The following is a 14,698-nucleotide window of genomic DNA, read 5'->3' as shown; positions in this document are numbered from 1 at the left end:
GATGTGGGGCTTAATGTTTATGTTTCCAAACTGGTGTTACTATAGTCATTTGGCATTTTTACTCTTTAAGGATGTTTCATTTTTAGTAACCTAACAATGATTTAAAGCTGTAAATTCTTTCTTGTGGATAAATAACCTAAATTTTAGGATCATGTGACATTCCTTTTTCTCATAGGATATTTTAGCGAGCATCCTTTTAATGTTTCTGAATTTAAATAACGATATGTTTCTATTATTGGATTTCCTTACAGATTTGGAATTGCTCATGCACTTAGCTTCGGTCTTGCATCGTGGCTTGCAACTGAAGTTCCCATTCTTGTGGATTCTGATATGATTAATCATTAAGATGACGCGACCACATCAATTGGATATTAGTTAGTCACATGTCTTATTGAAACTCTAAAAGTATAACTCAGGTTTATGAAAACTTTATGACATAAAGTTATACCAATTACCATCTTCATTTTCTAAATGATTTTGAATCTTTGATATTTCAAAAGTCAATGTTTATTTATGGCTTATTTATCTTTTAATATCTTTGATATAACATAAATATTTTTTTGTTTGTAGTTTATATATTTTTCACAACATTTTTATTGTAATTTACGTGGAAATATTAAAAATTGTCGTTATAATGTCAAATTTATGTGTAGATACTTAAAATCCTATAATATATTTGGTTTGTTTTTCTTTGATTTAATAAAAGTGCAACCATTTTTTTCATAAAATCTAAATTTGAAATAAAATATATAATTTTAAATTTAAATAACCAAATTATAAACATTGAAACTTCAATTTAGAAAACATGGATTTGAAGTACAGTAATACAGTTCAGTTATTTAAATTTAAAGGCTTAAATACCTTTTTGTTTCTCATTTTCATAGTGTTTGTTGCGGATGATCCTCATTTTGACAAAATGTTTAAAATGGTCCTCATTTTTACCGAATATTTAAAAGGGTCCTCATTTTCGCAATTCGTGTTTTATTTGGTCCTTTTCTGTAACGTCGTTTAAATCATTAACGAAGCATTGTACAGGTGGCACGGTTTGTATTAGGGTATGTTACGTGTACTATACATATGACTAATTAACGTTAATTTTTCAATTTAGGGGAAATTTTGCAATTAGGGAAATTTCTTCATCTTCATCTTCATCTTTCTTGAGCTCAGATTTGCGGAGGAAACAACTAATACTTGTCATTTGATGATGAATAGCATTCAGAAGAATTACTTAGTGGGCCAGATAGCGAGAATTAAACAGTTGAGGATGAAGAAAATAATGATGAAAGGACAAAATGTGGTCCATTCCATACATTCGTAATGCCAAAAAGTATGGCAGATTACAAATGGGAAGAAAAAAATGTAGCATATGCCATCAGATTGGACATAACTGGAACAATTGCCCAGATAAGCCTGTGGATGAGCAGACTGCAACACCTGCTAAGACTGCACCAGATGCCCAAACTGCTGAAATTTCTGAGAATGCACCAACTGTTGAAACTCAAACAACTCAACCACCAAGGAATGAAGTGGAGAGTCAAGCAGTACCACTACCAACACCAAAAGAACCATCTCAATAGTTTAGGATGAAATTACAAATTAGGAGGAGGCCATGATAACAGCTACAAATAAGATTAACTCACTAATTAGTGATGTTGTTGCACAAGATATTTACATTGGTTCGGATCAAAAGACCTTACGTCCAATTGGTAATCTCTCAAAAAATAAGATTAACTCAATCACTAAAATAAATCATAAATACAATTACAAATAAGAAAGTTTAGGTTTAGAAAACACTTCTCTTGAATCACACAAGAGATGAAGACACCACCCTTTAAATCCACAAGGGATGAACACCTCCTTTGAATCACACAAAGGATGACTAACTTCTCCTAGCAACATCAACAACACTCAATCACCTAAGATCCCACCTGATGAAACTTATCGCTCTACCCACACTAGGTTTTTCAAAGTCTTCCCACAAAGAGTTCTTAAATACTGAGACTTCTCTAACTTCTGTATATTGAAATGAAAGCCTACACCTTATTTATAGAAACCTATTTAGAAATAAGTTAAGAATATAATAATTTAAGTTACAACTGCTATAAATAATCAATTATCATAAGTGATAGTTGATTATCACAGAAACTTCTCTGAAAACATTTTTCTCATTGTGATAATCTATTATTAGTCAGGATAATGTATTATCAGTAGGGGATAATCGATTATTAGCAGGTGATAATCGATTATCAAGAGTGATAATTGATTATCACAGTGTTTTTCTCAAAAATCACTTTTAACCGAGATAGCGATTATCACTAAGAATAATCGATTATTCTAGTGATTGTTAATAAATAAAATTATCTTAGTGGTCTACTGCTTGGGTTTTGCTTTTGGACTTTTGACATACTAATTTAACTATTTTAAATAACATACATAGATTACAAGACCCAAACAACTAAATCCCTAAGTCTTCAATATATCTCTTGCATCCAAGCATTATTTTAAGTCTTCAACATTTTTTCATGCATCATTATTAAGTCTTCCATACTTCTTCGTAAGTCATCATCATCGTAAAAACTCCTTATTGAAGGAAGATGCCCATCTTCTTCTTTTTGTCAACAGGTAGAGGCGTATTTTGAAGGCTGGAGGAATTTATCTTCATCATTGTGTTTCATGATCCAATTCAAAGAAAAATAGAAATTTGTTGTCTAATTGAGTTATGAATTATAAGAGTTGTAAGTGTTTCACAAGTTTCTTGGAAATGATACTTGAACTTTCCACTTTATTTCTTGTACGATTTGTAGCATGTCAATACCGTAACAAATACTAACAACTAATATAATTTATTAATTAATATTAATTTATACTAATAACAAAAAAGAAAATAATAATAATTTTATACAATAAAATTATATAAATACAAACATTTAAGTAAGAAATGTTCCTTTTTGTAGCGATGGGAGATGATTTAGAAATTTCATGGTGGTACTGTGATTTTTTCTTTCTCGTTTGAGAGGAGACCCTACTTTATTTATTTTTTTTATAATTAAAGCCTTGGAGCAAATTTCTGATTTTTGCTGTCATTTAGAAATCACGTGCTCCCCTAATGATTGGCCAATGGCCAATGGGATTTTATTTAAATTTATGTTGCTCTCCCTTCTCATGGTGGGTGGGTTTCATATTACATGATAAAGATGTGTGCTCTTTTCACACAAGCCGCAATTATGCTTAGTTAAAGGGTATTAGAGATCCATTGATTTGCATGGTAAAGTTTATTTTTCCTTGACAAGGTAAGAATTCTCATATCCATATTATGCCTGGTTTTTTGGGCAGAGATATTGCTTCTGGAATGAACACGCTAACTGCTCAAGTTCAATATTGTCGTTTTTGGTTGAATAAGGCTTACCACCAAGTGGTGTTGGAGTGGCAATTATTTATTTTTCTGTCAACTTTGTTCTCAGTCTCACTCGACCTTTATTTGTATGTTTTTATTATTAAAAATCACGTATTTTCTATCAATTTTTTTTAATTTTTTTTCTTAAAAAATACTTGCTCATTTTGTTATGAATAATAGTTTATCAAAATTTGTTACCAATTTTTTTTCAAAATATTTTGTACAAAACGTTCTTTTTAGAAAATTTTATAAAAGGACTTAAATATACATTTAGTCCCTATTTTTGTTGTTTTTTCAATTTGGTCTTTATTTTCGTTTTGTGTTCAATTAAGTCCTCGTTTTCGTCAAATTGTGGTCAATTTGATCATTTTCACTAACGGTGTTTAAATAGTTACAGTTTTTGAATAGTACATGCCACGTGTCAGTTCCTGTTTTTTTTTTAATTTTAATTTTAAAATTTTTTTAAAATTTTTTTAAATTTCAAAAAAAATGTCCACGTGTCAGGTCACAATTGTGCCACGTGTCAGTTTGTGGTTGTATTGTTTCTTTTTGTTCAATTTAGTCCCGATATTCGTTATTTTTGTTCAATAAAATAATATGTATGTTAGTAACTTCAATATATATTTTTCTATGAGAAGCTTGATATCCTTACAAAATAGTATTCTTAATGAATGACAACACAATATTCCCCATTGTTCAAATTTTTTACAACTACAAGTAATTGCCCACTCTCCATTCTCCAAGTATGACTCATATAAAACATTCCATTCTCCTTTTTCATCCACCACTGTTATGACATAGTTGCAACATACATTGGTTTCATTCCTTTCAATTATGTTTGTTGCAGATACAAGATCACATTCTTATTGGAACAAGTTGAACATAGGAGTAGTGTATATCTGTGAAAGTTGTCGAATTAATGATGAACTTTGTACTATCATTCTTGGTATCTTTTGGCGCATCACATAATCATGTTGTAACTCATTGTATCTTTTTTCTTGAACAATCCGTTCAATTTGCTTAAAAATTGGTTGATATTCAAATTAGGTCTTGTGCAATTCTTTATATATGAATTAATGCTTTCACTTAGTTGTGTGCTCTTCATGCCTAGCGTAAAAGCATTCTTCATATAACATGTTGCCCATTTCTCTTTTCTCTGATATATTGAATTCAACCATGTGTTTTCTTCAACATTGTATTTCACCAATAAATCTCTCCATGAGTTTTCAAAATCTATTTCTTCTTAATAATCATACATACACTTCTTGAAATCTCGTAAGAAATGTGATCCATCCTTCATTAAATTTCCAAGATGCTTGACTCCATTCCTCATTATATGCCATGTGGACAAACCATGCTTTGTCAAGGCATAATCTCCTTCAATGCTCTTTTCATGGCTTGGTCTTGATCAGTAAAAACAGTTTGTGGATTTTTTTTGATTGTGTGATTGCAAAAATGTTTGAAATAACCATTTGAAGGACTCAATGGTCTCATCATACAATAAGGTTGTCCCAAATATCACCCCTCCTCTATAATGATTAAATCCCGAGAAAATTGCAAGAGGCCTATGATCTCCATTTGTACAATATGTTGTATCCAATGAAATGACATCTCTAAAACAATGATAATCAAATAACATTCTTGCATCAGCCCAAAATATGTTTGTTATTTGTTCTTCCAAATCCATTTGGTAGGCATGGAAAAATGAAGGATTATCTGTTAGTTGTTGTTGGAAATATTGTAACAATATTCCAGCTTCACCATATGTCATATCTCTCCGCCTCTATGAGTTCAGATAGTTCTTTGCATCTTCTCTTGTATAGCCCAAATTCTCTCTACCTCCTACATATTTACTCATTAAATCAAATGAAGCCTTTTGTTGAATCCCTACCTGTTCTGCCATTTCAAGATCATATGCTTGACAATCTGTTATTTTTCGTTGACAAGGTAATAGATGAACTATTTCTGGTGGATGAAGTGGGTGGTTATGATCATCAATAAAATCAACTTCTCTATATCTTTCAACAACTCTTTTAACTTTCATTCTTACAGCACATCTTGTTCTTGTCTCAGGTCGAGGATTATTAGTCTTAAAGTTTCTTTTATCTGGTTTTCGCATACCTTCCTTGCAACAAACATATATGTAAGAAGTAATACACCCATCTTTTTTATTCTTGCTAGGGTAGTGTTTTCTAACTCCAAAAACTTTACTACCACCATAATTAACCCAAAACTTCCATGCATCTTCTAAGTTATCAAATTCAAGACCATGTTTAAGACTCAAACCTGTATCCATCAATTACTCCTATAAAAAACAAATATAAATAAAAATATTTATAGACCCATAGATTATTCTAGAAACTCCTAGCTAGAACTTGTGCAAATACTTCTAGAGTTTTCTACATAGTAGAATGTTCTTGACTTTTCTTCCTATCCTAAGCTTTTCTCCAATAGTCTATAAGTTTCATTACATTTCAATAACTCTATCTTAGAGTTTTCTAGATTGTTATAGAATTTGCATTATACTTTAATACTCCTCCTTGATGCAAATTCGGTGAGTCCAAGCATAGCGCGTAGTAGTTCAAATTTTGATCTTGGTAAGGCCTTTGTGAAAATATATGCAATTTGATCTTCTGTCGGGCAGTACTCAAGTCGAATCTTCATATTTGTCTCCGCTTCTCTGATGAAGTGGTATTTAATTGCTATATGTTTTGTTCGGCTATGATGCATTGGGTTCTTTGTCGTTGCAATAGTTGATTTATTGTCACAATTAATTTAGTATGGCCACTTTGTTTTCTCCTATATCTTTGAGTATTCTTCAAAGCCATATAGCCTAACTTGTTGCTTCAACGGATGGCACATATTCTGCTTCAGCGGTTCATTATGCAATTGTGGCTTGCTTCTTTGACGCACAAGAGAATATTCCTAATCCAAGTGAGAAAGCATAGCCTGAGGTGCTCTTCATGTCGTCCACTGACCCTGCCCAATCACTATCAGTATAACCAATCAATGTTGGATTGCCTATGGATTTGTACCATATACCATACTCTTTAGTCCCTTGTAGATATCTTAAAATTCTTTTGCCTACGCCAAGATGTATTTGGCTTGGTTTTTGCATGAATCTTGATAAAAGACTTGTAGCGAACATGATATTTGGTCGTGTAGTCGTCAAATAAAGTAGGCTTCCAACTAGACTCATGTTTCGAGATGCATCGGTTTCTGGTGCTTCATCCACCTTTTGTAGTTTTTCATTCGTCACTAGTGGTGTGCTTACAGGTTTGCACCCGTACATCTTAAATTTCTTCAGCAAATCTTCTATATATTTCTTTTGTGAGATGAATATTCCATCATTTCTTTGACTTACCTCTATGCTGAGGAAATAACTCATAAAGCCAAGATCATTCATCTCAAAGGTCTTCATCATATCTTCTTTAAACTCCATCAACATCTTTGTATTGGTTCAAGTATAAATAAGATCATCTACATATAGAGAGAGTAAAAGAGTATGCTGACCTTGGGTCTTGATGTATAGTGTAGGCTCACTCTTGCTCCTCCTGAATCCTTGATTGGTGAAATATTGTTTCAGACCATATAAAGCTTTCTTCAATCTCAACACTTTGGCTTCTTGGCCTTTAACCACAAATCCTGGTGGTTGCTCTATATAGATCTCTTCTTCAAGAACACCATTGAGGAATGCAGACTTGACATCTAATTGGTATATGCTCCATCCTTTTTGTGTTGCAAGGGCTATTAGAGTTCTTATTGTGTCTAGTCGAGCAACTGGAGCAAATGTCTTATTGTAGTCTACTCCAAGTTGTTGTGAATAACCCTTAGCTACCAACCTTGCCTTGTGTTTGTGTATGGTACCATCGGGGTTTAACTTTGTCTTGAAGACCCACTTAACTCCGATGATATCTTTATCTTTTGGACAATCTGCTACCTCCTAAGTGTTGTTTTTCTCTATTGTCTTTATCTCTTCTTTCATTGCCTTGACCCATTCTTCTTGTTTTGCGGCCTCTTGAAAGGTTCTAGGCTCTAGTATAGCCAAGTTGCAATAGAGGTCTGTTAGAGATCTAATTCGTCTCGAAGTGGATTCAGGCGATGATTCTTCTTGATCTTGAATTGATGTGGACTTGCAGGAGATTCTGGAGTTATAATGGTACCTTGATCGTTATCTTCTTGGCTTGTAGTTGGTTGATTATTGGGCATGTATATTTTCTTCCTTTCAATTTGTTCTTCTTCCAGTTCCAATTAGCACTTCATCTACTTTAATGTCTTTGCTGATAGTTAGCTTCTTTGTTTGAAGATTATAGACTCTATAGCCTTTGGATTGTGTACTATATCCCAAGAAGATGCCTCGTACGGTCTTGTCTTCTAGTTTGTGTCTCTTTTGGTCTGGAACATGAATATAGCAAACAGATCCAAATACTCTTAGATGTTTAGCTGATGGTTTCTTACCGCTCCAGGCTTCGATTGGAGTTTTGTCTTGAACTATTTTAGTAGGACATCTATTGAGTAGGTAGAAAGCAGTGTAGACTGCTTCTGCCCAGAATGTATTTGGTAGTCCTTTCTCCTTCAACATTGATCTCGCCATCTCTATGACTGTGCGATTCTTTCTATCCGAAACACCATTTTGTTGTAGAGTATATGCGATTGTAAGTTGTCGTTCTATGCCCTCATCTTCGTAGAATTTGTCAAACTCACGAGATGTGTACTCCTTTCCATGATCACTTCTAAGTACTTATATCTATTTTCCACTTTGTTTCTCGACAAAAGCCTTGAATTTCTTGAGTATTTCGAAGACTTTTGACTTTGCCTTTAAGAAATAGACCCATGTCATTCTAGAGAAGTCATCAATGAAGAGGATGAAGTACCTGTTGTTGTGATGTGAAGGCGTCCTAATCGGTCCACAAACATCGGTGTGGATCAATTCTAGTAAGTCTTTTGCTCTCCATGCTTTGTCTGTTGAGAATGGTAATCGATGTTGCTTGCCAAGGATACATCCTTCGCATGATTCATTATTCTCCTTCAAGTAAGGAAGATCCCTCATCATGTTTTTCTAATATAGAGCTTTAAGGCATGTGTGTTGAAGTGGCCAAATCTCCTATGCCAAATGCATGAGTCATCAACTTCCGCCTTCATGGCAACATTAGTTTCAGGTTTGAAGCTTATTGGAAAGCTTCTATTTCTCTTCTCCATTTTTACTTCACCAATTTCTAACCTTCTACTGTCATAAATTTTGCATGTATCTTTCTCAAAGTGAAGAAAATACCCATTCTCCATCATTTGGCCAATACTTAAAAGATTCTTTAAGATTGGGAACTAGTAAAACGTCCTTGATGAATTTTGTACCTTTCTTTGTCTCCACCATGACAGTTCCTTTGCCTTGAGACTCCACTGTGATGCCATTTCCAAGTCGAGCTTTGACATTGACAAATTTATCAATGTCTTTGAAGATGCTTTGATCTTTGGCCATGTGATTGCTACATCCACTGTCCAAGTACCAATTTCCTTCTCCACTATGAGATTCTTGATTAGCATAGAATAAACGTTGCTTCTGATTATGTTCTTCAACAAAGTTTGTTTGATGCTTATTTTTATTACGGCAATACTTCTCCATGTGACCTGGCTTCTTGCAATAATGACATATTGGCTTCCCACATGCCAACAATCTTTTTCTGCATGACTTGACTTATTGCAAATGCCACATGGAGGATATTTATCTTTCTCGCTTCCAGAGAAATTTCTAAAATCTTTGCTTCTAAAATATTCTTCAATATTTTTTTTTCTCTTTCTTCTCTCCTTTTGGGTTGTAATTTGAGCTTTGATTGGAAGGCATTTTCGACTGAATTTGTATCAGCACGATTATTTAATCTTGCTTCATGCGCTCCGAGGAGACCAATTAATTTACTTATGATAGAGAAGATGGATCCGAGGAAGTTTCTATGGAAGCTACTATGGAATCATATTTCTCTGTGAGAGTGATAAGAATTTTTTCTACCACTCTTTTTTCCTTAATTTCTTTTCCATATAACTTCATTTTATTCACTATTTCTTTTATTCTTCCATAGTATTCTTCAATGGTCTCAGATTCCTTCATTCTGATGGTCTCAAGTTCTCTTCTTAAATAGTGTAGTTTAACGGAGCGTACCTGTTCATTGCCTTCAAATTCTTCTTCCAAAATATCTCATGCCCTTTTTGCAGTTTCTGCGTCCATGATCCTCCTGGCAATAGTTTCTCCCACAGCTTGTTGAAGAACAAACAATGCTTGGGCATCCTTTTGTTCAGAATCTTCTAGCTTTTTCTGTTTCTCCTCAGATAGAGTCTCAATAGTATCTGGTTTTGTATAACCAGATTGAACAATATCCCACAAATTTTTATGGGATAAAATATGTCTTTAGTTTGAGTTTCCAAAAGTCAAAATTTTCACCAGTAAAAACTGGTAGAGGGACTGAAGAAAAGTGAACATTGTTAGAAGCCATGGATTAAGAGAAAAAACTCTCTTCTTTTGGAAGTATAGAAGGAAGGTTTTGGAAGTAATAGAATAATTTTTCTACGTCCAATAAATGATCGAACGTAGCTCTGATACCACTGTTAATATTTTAAGGTTGTTAAAGGGATAGTTGAAGGGATAGAGAAAATATGTACATAGTAGAGTGTGAAAGTACTGGTTGGAGTAGTTGTATTGGATGTTGTGTTAGTTGTTCTTGATGTTACAAATGGTAGGATACATAGGTATTTATAGAATCATAGATTATTCTAGAAACTCCTAGCTAGAACTTGTGCAAATACTTCTAGAGTTTTCTACATAGTAGAATGTTCTTGACTTTTCTTTCTATCCTAAGCTTTTCTCCAATAGTCTATAAGTTTCATTATATTTCAATAACTCTATCTTAAATTTTTCTAGATTGTTCTAGATTGTTTTAGAATTTGCATTATACTTTAGTACCTCTGCTCGTGACACCTCACACAGTGCCACAACGGGCTTGATGACCTCAACCTACAACCATGTTGAGTGCCTACCAACGTGCCTTGGCACTGGTGTAGGGAAGTCTTCCAAGCTTGTTGCCGTCGCCGTCTACCTCCACTTTGAATTGCGATTTCTGGAACCCTTCGGCGACGCGGGTTGTAGGACCAAGTTTGTGGGTTTTCCATATTTTAAAATATATTTTGTAAATTATATTAAATTTAAAATAAAAAAATTTAGATCCTACATGCGTTTTTTGTAGAACGGGGGAGCTTTTTGTGTTCAGAATGATATGTAGCGTTGAATGTTCTCATGGATGCGTTGGTGAAAAAAGATACTATTGAACATGCCCAAAAGGTTGTCTTGGAGTTTAAGTGTATGATTCCTTTGAGTTCTTCTTGCAGAGTGTTGACGCTTGGGTGGTCCAAAGCAAGCGACTTTAATAATGACAGGAAACATGAAGGACATGAAGAAATGAGGATTTGAGTATGATGTATTCTTGTAGTATATGTATTTTTTTCATTATCCCGATACACATTGCATCTTTTATTGAACAACCGGGGTAAAAAGTGTTTAATTTATTATAAACAACGTCTACATCGGATCTAACCCCAACCATAAACAACCGATGTAAAATGTTATTTTTGAACTTTCATTCTCCCACCACCTTTCTCATAATCTAAATATCTCAAACCTTAGAGTCATTTGAACTTTAGACCAGAACCGTTTACATTACAACACACCTAAAGCGCTCAATCAAGGTCTGTCTTTAACTTCTGCTTTGACAATGACCACCTTGTAATGGTAGCGTTTAACACAGAGCAAGATGTAGACAAGATTCATTGCAGCAAATCCTGCTACGAGGAAGTAATAGTAGTCCAATCTGCCAGCGTTGATGTCATTGTTGAGCCAACCGATTCCACCACGCTTTCGAGTTACTTGGTTCACCACATTCACCATCAACGTGCCAACGTAAATTGAAAATGCCATCACAAGATACTGCAACGAATTTCCTATGCTTTTCATTTTCTCTGGTGATTCAGTGCTGTAGAACTGAAAGTGTCCAATAAGGGTAAATATCTCACACAATCCCAAGAACACAAATTGTGGTGCTAACCACATTGCATTCATGGGGGCCACCCCATCAGGTGCACCATGTGAGATTGCCACACCCCTTCTTCGCCACTCCACCAAGCCAGCACACAGCATTGTGAGAACCGAGCATATACCACCGATCACTATCTTCTGAAGGCTCGTGAGACCCTCCTCGTTTTTTGTCACTTTTGCTAATGCTGGTTGGATAAAGATGTCAAAGCATGGGAGGAATATGCCAATTGTGATTAAGGATACCGCGTTATACGTTGCTGCAGGAAGTTTGAAGTGTGCTCCAAGGTGACGGTCCATTTTCAATGCCTGCGATACTGGGAAGGTGCCTTGTTGTACTATAGGAATCAAGCAAAGAATACCAGAAGCCCAAATTGGAAGCATTTTTATCAAACATTTTACTTCTTCCACTTGCTGAATGCTGCAAAGTCTCCATGGATTCTTGACACTACCTCTTGCGTTAACTTCATTGTCTCCTATCAGGGCAGCTTTGTTTAAACACCTGTTCAAAAATCAAACAGCTTCTTCAGTACCAAGAAACATTATTCTAATTACCAGAGGAGTAACACATTACCTGAGTTGTTTCGTTAAGGGCATTTTTAGTAGTGTTTTTGCATCCACCGGGGGATCATAGTAAAGACCCTCATCTTCTATTACTGGAATTTTTAGGTGATGTTTCTTGTAAGCTGCAACAAACACCTGAGCAATACCAGAAAATATGGTCCCCTCTGGTGGTATATAAACATAAACGCTAGCTCCAACAAAAAATATGATAATTGAAAATGACATTAGAAGACTGAGTATTCCAAAAGCCAAGACCCAGCTTTTGTTCTCGAGGTAAACTATTGCAGTGAGACTGATCAACGTGACAATTGTCTGTGAAATGTAGTACCAATTAAAGAATCTGTTCACTCCTTTCTTTCCCTCGGAGGAAGTTGTGTCAAACTGATCAATGGCAAAGGGAATAGTGCATGGTCCAATCCCTCCTGTGCCCAGAGCCAACCAAGCAAGGCCTAAAATCAAGAACCCAAGTTGTGAACTCGTCGGAGGAACACAGTGCTCAGTTGAAGTGCAACTTGGAGGATGAAGTTGTGGCACCCACGCTGTTAATGTTAGTACCACCATTCCCTATCAATCACCGACATAGAATTATAAAAGATAACAAAAAAGATATTAACAACAATAAAATTGTGCTTTATGTCAGTTAACATGTTACTAGAACTAGGATTAGTCTATGTTTGAAATTTGTCTATAATTAGAGACAAAATTTACTACAATTAAAAAATAAGACGACTAACATCACTGTTTATAAAATATAAAGATTAAAATTAATTTTGAAGAACCTTGAATGATTTCAAATTCATTTTATCTGAACAACTATAGGGAAATGAAGTTTACCCCTATCATCTATATCAGTTTGCTCTACTTTAATTTATATTTGGACCAACAAGTTTATACCTATACATCCAATTTACATTGCGATTACCAACAAAGCATATATGTTTTTAGGAAAATGGTAACCGTCATGCCATTAACTCCAAACAAACATTGGAGAAAAATATTCCTTAGAGTAAAAAAAAAACCTTTAAACTGATAAATTGAAACTTTAGAATCAAATTTATGGGTAGGTGTTTTACAAATGGAGGAGAGCATATACCAATAGTGTTCCAAATGATGAAATAGCAATGGTTTTGAATTTCCCTAGATAAGCATCAGCAACACAGGCACCAATAATTGGTATTAAATTGCTAACTCCTGTCCATGCGCCAAGAAGATTTGCTGCAGCAACCTGACCCAAGTTGAAGAATTGCAACAAAAACACCATGAAATTTCCCATCATTCCTAATGTTGCAATCCTCTCAACTATTTGATTTCCTGCAAAACCACACCATACAAAAGCTTAGTTAGCTCAATTTGATCATAGCAAATGCACATTTTAATGGTATGCATGAGCATTTTTTGTTTAGACAGAGACCTAAGATGTAAGAAATTGCCCTCCATCCTGGCTTGTTTTCCATTGCTCTTGAATTTTAGGAATCTAAACTTCTTCTGTAACTGATTATATACTTGATTTCCACTTCCTGAAGCAAATGGACCACAGTCTAGAGTCATTAGCTTTATTATCTAACTTTATTAATTTCTACTTACTGTATCCTTTGTCTGTATATCATAAAATAATTAATTATAGACAAATTATTTTTTATTATTTTTTAATATTTTTTAATACCTTTATAGACATGCAACCAATCAAAATTTAGTTTTGAAATGATTGTTTAGGTAATTAGTATATAATTAAAATCTTCTTAAAAGATAGGTGATTCATTGGCAGAAAGTATAACTTTTATAATTATCATTGTATTTTGGTTAAATTATAATTCTCAAAAATGTTTAATCATTTTTCTCCAAATATAATAGTGACTTCCGTAAATTAGAGTTTGCCTTAAGTGTCCAGGCAGAACTTCAGCAACGAGAAGACTCAAAAGACTGAAAAGGGAATTATAAGGAGAGAGGCATGATAAAGTTGGCAACCACATAATTAGAGGAGATGGGTTAATTCACTTTAAAAATAATTTTGAACGATCTTTTTTAAAATTTAAATTTATAAATTTTAAGGTTAAATTACCCTTTTAGTCCCTCTATTTGTCATGAAATTTCAATTTGATCCTCATATTTTTTCCTTGTCTCAATTTGGTCCTCATTTTTTTTAAAAATGACTTAATTTGGTTCTCACCGTTGACTTTGACCAAATGGTGTTAAAGTCAATGTCACATGTTAATTTCTGGTTTTTTTAAATTTTTTAAATTTTTTTTATTTGTTTTTTGATTTTTTTTAAATTTTTTTTAAATTTTTTTTATTTTTTATTTTTGACACGTGTCACTTCATCGTTGTGCCACGTGTCAAAGTGACTCAATTTGGTCCCTATATTTGTTTTTAGTTTCAATTTAGTCCCAATTTTTTAAAAAATGAAGCAATATTGTCCCTCCTTAGATTGAGACTCAATTTAATCTTTGTATACAACTTATGATGATATTCTTAATAAAATTGACATTTTTATTAAATATTTGTAGAAATATTTTTAAATAAGTTTTTTTTAGTTTTATTATTAAACAAAGTTAAACCCCAAACTTAATTTCAAAAATTAACAACTTTGTCATCATATATAAAGGCATCAAGCGTATCATATTATACAAACTTAGTAAAGATTAAAAATCAAATAACTTGTCAGACATAAT

General features: G+C 33.7%; 1 protein-coding gene across 1 annotated transcript; it reads right to left on the bottom strand.

The window, feature by feature from the left end:
* Window positions 1-10,894: 10,894 nt before the first annotated feature.
* Window positions 10,895-13,334, bottom strand: LOC114165064 (protein NRT1/ PTR FAMILY 2.13-like). Its single transcript, XM_028049717.2, has 3 exons — window positions 13,123-13,334; window positions 12,040-12,593; window positions 10,895-11,967 (listed from the first exon to the last, which is right to left on the bottom strand). The coding sequence occupies exons 1-3, from the start codon at window positions 13,303-13,305 to the stop codon at window positions 11,118-11,120; spliced, it is 1,587 nt and encodes a 528-aa protein (XP_027905518.2). The 5' UTR covers window positions 13,306-13,334; the 3' UTR covers window positions 10,895-11,117.
* Window positions 13,335-14,698: the final 1,364 nt, after the last annotated feature.

This window comes from Vigna unguiculata, chromosome 10 (assembly GCF_037176805.1).
Source record: "Vigna unguiculata cultivar grain cowpea cultivar isolate G323 ecotype 2 chromosome 10, ASM3717680v1, whole genome shotgun sequence".
Taxonomy (NCBI): Eukaryota; Viridiplantae; Streptophyta; class Magnoliopsida; order Fabales; family Fabaceae; genus Vigna; species Vigna unguiculata.
This window is presented reverse-complemented; position numbering and strand designations above follow the sequence as displayed.